The following is an 8066-nucleotide window of genomic DNA, read 5'->3' as shown; positions in this document are numbered from 1 at the left end:
GGCTGTCACCACATGGGGGTGGTAATAAATTCAATAAAGTAATGCTGGAATTTGTGCTGGAGTCCATCCGGATTCGAGGCTCCCGGGCTGTGTGGAGGAGTTCTGGTGCCATCTAATGTCCCGAGGTCTAAGTGCAGCTGCAGACAGGGATTGGCGCTGGAAATCCAGGGTTTGTATGTTGATCCCTAAACCTGCTGCTGTCCTTTCTCCTCCTGAGAAACAAATGCTGTGTGAATTCCTCATCTGGTAATCTGGAATTATTCTGAGCTCTCCTCATAGGTAACTTTCAATAAAATAGGAATTTGTTTGGAAACATCTTCTAATTTAAACACTTTTTTTAAACTAACATCAAGTTATTTTTTTTCTTGTTTGCAGAAAGAGTCAAAGGGCCAGGTAGGGATAGGAATGGTGTAGTTTAGGGTTGTTTGCACACATTCTTAGAAATATTTCCCCTCTGGTTTAGCAGCAGTGGTGATACTGAAGTGCCTTCCAGCAAAAAGGACTCAATGCTAGAGCTGGGAGGCTGCAATTCCCTCCTGGGCTTCTGTCTTTGTTTACTTTCAAGTGTGATTAGACCTCTCAGTGAGGGCTTCAGAACTTCTGCTCCTCTGGCCTGAGGGGTGATGGACAACTACAGAACGTGAAAAAAGAATTTGCCTGTAAATCCCCTTTATGAAGCGGATTAGATTTGCTCCTCACACTCATGTTCACTTACTGTCCGTTGTAGAAACTGTAAATTCCATATCACCTGTCTAGAAGTGAAACAGAGGTAGAAATGTCCTTTGTAGGTGGTGGAACTCCAAGTCAGCCCTGGGCTGTTGTCCTTGTACCCTCGGGTCTCTGTATCTGCTGCTGTGCCATCCCTGCTCGGGGCATGTCCAGAGCCAGGGTTTTGCTGTGGTGTTTCCATAGGGTGATGGATGGAAGAGTTCACCCAATGGCCCGGGCAGCTGCCTGTCCTGAACCTCTGCACTTGTCTGATTTGTGCCTTTTGTCTCCTGCTGGGCAGGTTCGAGAAAGGCCGGATTTACACCTTTATCGGGGAGGTGGTTGTTTCCATGAATCCTTACAAGAACCTGAACATCTACGGGCGGGACACGATCGAGCAGTACAGGGGCAGGGAGCTCTACGAGAGGCCTCCCCACCTCTTTGCCATCGCTGATGCTGCTTACAAAGCCATGAAGAGACGATCCAAAGACACCTGCATTGTCATCTCAGGTAGGCTGGGAGGGCTCTGCATGGTGATGAGCACTTGATCTGTGTGAAATTCCAGGCGGAAGGAGAATAATTGTTTGGCTAATGACAGCGTTTTATAAGAGAAACTTCATTAATCTTAAAGCTGCTCATTTGCATTTGAATCCGTGTGTGGAGACCGGCACAATTATTTCTTATCTCATTCGAGAGCTGGTGCCAGTCAGGAGCTGGATCTGTGCCTGCAGAGGGATAATGTGAGCAAGAGCCCTGTGTCTGCTCTGGGAAGTGACCTGGGATCAGGAGTGACCTGAGATCAGGTGTGACCTGGAGTCAGGAGAGCTGGGATCAGGAGTGAGCTGGGAGCAGTAGAACTGGGCTTGTCTCCCCTCAGAAGCTGCTGATTTTTGTCGCTGCCCTGACTGGCCACTGTTTGTTCCCTGCTCCATTGGAAAGGCAGTGGCTCCATCAGTGGGAGCAGGGCTGGCACCAGAGTGATCCCTGGCTGGATCCTGGTACTTGCTTCCTTAATGTCCCCGTGCTCGAGCGGCTCTGAAAGGAGAGAGCCCCGGGCTGGGGTGCTGAACAGTGGCCCCTTGTGCTGCTGCAGGCCAGGCTTTCTCCTCTAACAATATTCCTTTGATCCTCTGTGTTCCAGCCCTTTTCCCGACCTGTGAAATCTCACAGCACAATTGCTCAAAGTCAGCCCAGCAGCAACCAGGCAGGGTTATGGCTGTGTTTAGTAAACGTCCCAAGTGCACACAAAGATTGCTTTAAAAACTCAAACCCTCCAGGCACTGTTGGGGTACAATTGAGGTCTTCTGTCCAGTGATTTGTTTTGCTTTTTTCATCTGTTTGGTCACCATGGTGTTTCTGCCCCCAGGTGAAAGCGGGGCTGGGAAAACTGAGGCCAGTAAATACATAATGCAGTACATAGCAGCCATCACCAACCCCGGGCAGAGGGCTGAGGTGGAGAGGTAAGGCCTGGGCTGGAAAAGAAGGGAAATTCTCCTGCTTGTGGATCTCTTTCTGTGAGCTCTGCAGCACCATATTATCAGACAGTCTCTTGTACATGCTGATTTATACTTAACTTCTGCTTTTACTCTGGGAATTTTGCAGTATTAATTGCTGAAATCACAGTGAAAAGTTTATTTTGAAAGTTCAAACTTTCAAAATCAAAACAGCATCTAGAAATACCATCCAGCCAATATCAACCATCTAATGGCAGGACTCAATGATCTTAGACGTCTTTTCCAACCTAAATGATTCTAAATCACTTTTCCTGGGGCAAACTGCCTGAAATTTGGGTGGGCTAGAACACCATGTGGAGTGCAAGGAGTGTATTCCGTGACCTTCCAGGCTCACATGATTCTGAATTGCAAAATGTCCCTCTCTGTCCTGGAGTAAAAGTTTTGGAGCAAAGAATGTGGCTTTCTGCAGAAACAGACTTAAACCTACCCGGAATGAACTTTTGAAAATGACTTGAAAAAGAGTTCAGAAAATTGGTTTCAGAATTCAAATGTGTATAGAAACTGAATTTCTGGTGCTGCTTTCAGGGTGGGGGTCTGGTCTTTGAACCAAAGAGCATTTGCTTGCTCTGAGGAGCATTGCTGACAGCTCCCAGCTGATTTCCCATGGGATTGCTGATGTCATCCACATCTGCCCAAATCTGCCATCAAAGAGCATCACTGCTGTCATTGAATTCTTCTGGAGAAATGGCTGGGAAAAAAAATCCCATGGTGTGAGTGTTGAAGTCTTACCCTGTTCCCTTTTCCATCCATCCCTCCCTGCTGCAGAGTGAAGAACATCCTCCGGAAATCCAACTGTGTGTTGGAGGCCTTTGGCAATGCCAAAACAAACCGCAACGACAATTCCAGCCGGTTTGGAAAGTACATGGACATCAACTTCGACTTCAAGGGAGACCCCATAGGTGGGCACATCAATAATTACCTGCTAGAAAAGGTGAGGCACCCTCCCTTCCAGAGTTACAGCATTTGCTGGAGTTACTTTTGCAATCTATGCTTTGCCAGTAGAAAGTTTTCCGTTCAAACGTGTACAGCAGGTGAGATATGAGGGCATGGAAATAAATCCGGCATTTAATTTTTCCTCAGGAGTCAGGAGAGCCACTGCAGTGCTGGCAGCACCCTGTTCCTGGAGCACCACGACTTCCAGGGCTCAGCTGTGTTTCCCAAAGGATTTTGGGGGGGAAGGGGAGAGGCTGAAGTTTAATGTCAGTTTTTATTTTGGATACAATTTACCCTCTGCACAGCTCCTTTGTAATTTCTGCCCTGAGCTCTTCCTGGAGGAGGAGGTCTCCAGGGCTATAGGGAGCAAGTCTGCTTGAGCAGTGTTCTTTTGGAATAACGCCACAGCCTTGGGTGAGCTGTTGGTAGTGTTGTTTTTATATGTTCCAAGTGATCCTGAGCATAATTATTTTCTTCGTGTCATTAAGTGGTGTCTGAAAACATTGGAATATGCAAAACTGGAGAAACCAGGCGTGAGCCATTAACAGTTCTTGCTGTGTGAGACACGTCTGGCTTTGATTATGTGTTTGACCACATCTGCCAACACCCTTTTTTTGTTTGTGTTTCTTTTTTACTTCTCCCCTTATTTCCCTGAAGTCTATTTTCAGAATAAACACTTTATTTTAAAAAACAAAACAACAAACCCAAACATTTAACTTTGGATACTTTGATGTGAAAAGAGGGCTGGGACTGCAGCTGCAGTGACTTAAATCCTGATGATTTATTTATCCTGATTGCTTATTTCATATTCTTGACTTCTCCCAAGTTAAATTTGTTTCCATTTCAAAGCAGTGGAGGCTCTGGCCCAAACACAAGCCATAACAGACAGTGGCTTTGCAGCAGGAACACACTGGATCATGGAATGTCCTGGGTTGGAAGGCACCCACAAGGATCATCCAGTCCAACTCCTGCCCTGCACAGACCCCCCAACAATCCCACCCTGGCCATCCCTGGCAGCGCTGTCCAAACACTCCTGGAGCTCTGGCAGCCTCAGAGCTGTGCCCATTCCCTGGGGAGCCTGGGCAGTGCCCAGCACCCTCTGGGGGAGGAGCCTTTCCCTGATATCCAGCCTAAACCTCCCTAGAGCAGCTTTGTTCCTCATCACTCTCCGTAGTTCAAACTTACAGCATAAAATAAGGACACGTTGCTTGGTGACTGAATGCCTGCTGCATTTAACCCTTTTTTGTGCTGTTTACACTGATTTGGAGGGAGGGTTCTGGAATGGAGCTACAGCTCCCTGAAACAAGGCCCTTGTGTCAGAGCAGAGCATTCCCTGGTACCGTGGCTGGGAGCTGTGGGCAGCCTGTCCTGGGGGTGTAGGAGTGGTGACCACCAGGCCCTGAGCATTTGTCTGTAGTCACAGAGTCCTGGTTTTCATTTCCAGTGATTAAATAATTCTAAAACTAAAATGAAGTTTTATTTCACTCTTCCATGAAAGCCACCCTGTGGTTCCCACATGGGGTTCCTGGGTGGAAGTAGGACATTGCAGCTTTTACACAAGCTGGTGCTTTTGACTGTAGACCACAAGCTCCAGGGTCACACATGTGTGATGGTGTTCCCAAGAGCCTGAGTGTGAGATGTGATGGATTTGGGGTGTCCTGGTGATGTGGGTGTCTGAGGGGAGGTGCTGATGTCCCGCTAACACCCAGTGCTGTGCTTTGTTTCCCCAGTCCCGTGTGATCGTGCAGCAGCCAGGGGAACGAAGCTTCCACTCCTTCTACCAGGTTTGTGTTCCTTTGCTGGAGCAGTGACTTGTCCCCAGTTTCCCAGACGCTTTGGGCAGAGCACTCAGGGCTTTCACCCTCTCACGTATTTTGCAGAAGGTTCCCTTTTGCAGCATCTTGGGTGATCTTGGGTTCTTCAGTTCTCGGCGGGGGCCTGGGCTGGGAGGGAGCCTGGGAAGATGGATTGTTTTCTATCCTCCAGTCCCATATTAACACATTTATAAACTTAAAAGGAGGCTGACTAAACAAATATGGTAGGACATTGGACTTTGACTCACTGTTTTATTTGTAGTAAGTCTAATCCCTCTATTTTCTCTTGAGGCCTTTAGTCCATATGGAAGTAATTTTATTACACCAAGTTGACTTTTTTTGTTTTTTGGATGTTTTTTAATGTCTTCCACATTGTGTGGTGGTTCCCTGTGTGTCCTTTGGGGGATATGGTCAGCCTATTAGTATAACCTTGATTCTGCAGTGAGGAAAGGGGAGGTTTGTTTATTTTTTTCCCATTTCTCAGTACTCCATGATGGCGTGTTAGCGCTTTCCTCACGGATGTGTCATTTCCAGGAGGAAAAGTCTCTGTGTGGGCAATGTGCTTGCCAAGGCACAGCTGTGGCATGGCCCAGGTGTGAACAGGTCTGGAGGGGGTTCAGGCTGGTTTTTATACAGTTGTGACTCTAAAAGGACAGTGATTTGTGGTGGCAGAGCCCTGCACCAGTGCAGACTCCGCATCTTGCATGTTGTGTTCCACATATTGTAGCAGTAATTAATGTTTTTATGATTTTGCTTGTCAAGAGACAGAAAAAAGAAGGATTTTGTATTTTTCACTCACCATTTCTTAAAACACTCTTCATGCAGCTCCTGCAGGGAGGATCTGAGCAGCTCCTGCGTTCTCTGCACCTCCAGAAGGATGCATCAGCCTACAGCTACATCTGCCCTGGGGCACAGCTCAAGGTGAGGAGTCTGAGGGACCCAGGGACAGCTTAACATTGGGAATGCTGCTGGAAATGCTCAAAGCACTGCTGAGCTAGCAGAAGTTGAGATCAGTGGGGATGAATATAGAAAGGTGACACTGGTGTGCTGTTTGTAATGAAGTCTCTGGCACTACATGATAAAGCATGAGTTTACTTAAATCATAGAAAAAATACCCCTCTATTCTGCTTAAAATATACAAATATACCTGTGCATGCTGCGTCTGCTTATAAACAGCAATAAAATGTTTTATTAATAAATGCAGGTGTAGATATTTGACATATTACCAGTGGCAGACATTCCATGTCCCATGACAGGTAACTTAAACTGCTTTCTGCACCAAAAAGCCATAAGGACTCATTTTTTTGCAGCGTGATCTTTGAGTTACTGAAGCACTCAGTCTTCATGTCTGACTTGTCCTCAAGGGGGAACTCTGAGCAAGAAAGAAGGGAACAAACCCATGAAGTTTTTAGGAGAACAAGATCCTGAACACTTCAGATACATCTGGAGTTGTCCCTAATGTTGTCCCTTTGAAGCAAGGTCCAGACACAAGGCTCCCTGATATTCTGGGTGCTTTTGTGAGATGCACTTTGGTACAGAAACCCAGAGACCTCCTCACATGCCAGATGACTCTCTCTAAAAATGTGCATCGAAAACAAACCCAGGAGGCTGCAGGGAGGGAGGAAGAGGCTCATCTTGAGAAAGGTGGAGAACAGAGATTTCCTGCTGGCGCTCTGCAGCCGCTGCTCAGAGGGTCTGTGACTGCACAAATTGTCCCTGTTCTTCTTGGATTTTTTATGAACTCTTTCTCAGCAAATTCCACTGGGAAATTTATTGTGCTGTGGTGGATTTCTGTGTGTCCTGCTGCCAGAATATGTGTGTGCAGTGCAGGGTTCAGTGTCCAAGCATGCAAGATGGCACTGGAGTAAGCTGGGAAACCTCATGACAGTGGCTTGCATGTGAGAAACATCAAAGTGCATCTTTATTTCCCGTGGGCTTGTGAAATCCTTGCTTCCTCACAGCTGACTTCCATTAAACCCCCTCATCCCAAACTTCTCTCTCCCCTCAGTGTTCCATCAACGACGGGGCCGAGTTCAAGGCAGTTGCTGATGCCATGAAGGTGATTGGCTTCAAGCAGGAGGAGATTCAGACTGTCTACAAAATCGTGGCAGCCATTCTGCACCTGGTGAGCTCCCTGCCCATGGATATCCATCCCTGAACCCATCCCTGGGCTGTTCCTCAGGAGGGCTTGTACTGCCAGCAGCTCTGATTTTCCTGCTGCAGAAGCACTTGGCAGCTCTGTTGGCTGGGAAAGTGTGTCCAGTTCTCAGCTCCAGTGGGGAGAGAAAGTCCTTGCTGGAACAGGGCGCTGCAGTAATGATCACATGTATTCTGCATGTTCCAGATCCCAAACCAGACATCCCACTAAGTACTGGGAGCTGTTAAATGTTCTGAAAAAGGAACTGTTGGGGTTTGGCAGTGAGGGCATAGGGAGCTTCTGTCCCTTTTTGCCCTCACACTCACCTTCACCACAGTGGTTCTGCTTCACTTCATGGTGAAGGTTGAGCACAGGAAACACAGGAGACCTCTTAATTCTTTGTGTTCTGAGGTTGAGGAAATCTTCCTTCTCCTGGAGCCTCCTGGGAGCCACAGAGCCTCCTTCCCTGCACAGTGTCCCTGTATCTCAGCACTTGTGTGTCCCTGAGGAAAGAAGTGGGCAGGAGGAGGGTGGCAAAGAACAGCTTTGTTGCAGTTCCTTCTCCTCCTTGGGGTAGCAGTGCTGGGAAGGAAGGGAGGCAGAGCAGAGTGGGGCCATGCAGGCAGGCTGGGAGAGCACCCTCTGCTGTGGATCACCAGAGGGTGTCACTGCTTAATCCTGGCACAGAAGGTACCCAGGAGCAGAGCTGTGGTGGTGGGGTGCTGCCAGTCCAGTCCCACTGGCACTGACCTCCCAGCTTCCCCACACCAGTCCCATTCCCTTTGTGGAAGGAGCACTGCCAGGAGAACTGCAGCCAGTGAAGACAAATGCTACATCCAGCATTTGTATACATGGTGCAATTCCCTATCCCTGGAATCTGAATCTTGGCATGGTGTTTGATTAAATCTCAGGAAGTGTTTGATGTCATTTGTCCCAAAAGCTGAGCTGAACACTGAGCAG

General features: G+C 47.8%; 1 protein-coding gene across 1 annotated transcript in view; it reads left to right on the top strand.

Moving 5' to 3' along the window:
* Positions 1–1001: 1001 nt before the first annotated feature.
* MYO1D (myosin ID) overlaps positions 1002–8066 on the top strand; it is a 119970-nt gene continuing 112905 nt past the window's right edge. Inside the window, exons 1-6 of the mRNA XM_017744754.1 lie at positions 1002–1218; positions 2075–2168; positions 2988–3153; positions 4886–4939; positions 5795–5890; positions 6978–7094. Of these exons, the coding sequence (XP_017600243.1) occupies positions 1059–1218; positions 2075–2168; positions 2988–3153; positions 4886–4939; positions 5795–5890; positions 6978–7094 (687 nt within the window). The 5' untranslated portion in view covers positions 1002–1058. The remainder of the gene's footprint in view (positions 1219–2074; positions 2169–2987; positions 3154–4885; positions 4940–5794; positions 5891–6977; positions 7095–8066) is intronic.

Source organism: Corvus brachyrhynchos, unplaced genomic scaffold, assembly GCF_000691975.1.
Source record: "Corvus brachyrhynchos isolate BGI_N302 unplaced genomic scaffold, ASM69197v1 scaffold479, whole genome shotgun sequence".
In the NCBI taxonomy this organism is placed as follows: Eukaryota; Metazoa; Chordata; class Aves; order Passeriformes; family Corvidae; genus Corvus; species Corvus brachyrhynchos.
The sequence above is the reverse complement of the archived record's forward strand: the minus strand, read 5'-3'. Positions and strand labels throughout refer to the sequence as shown.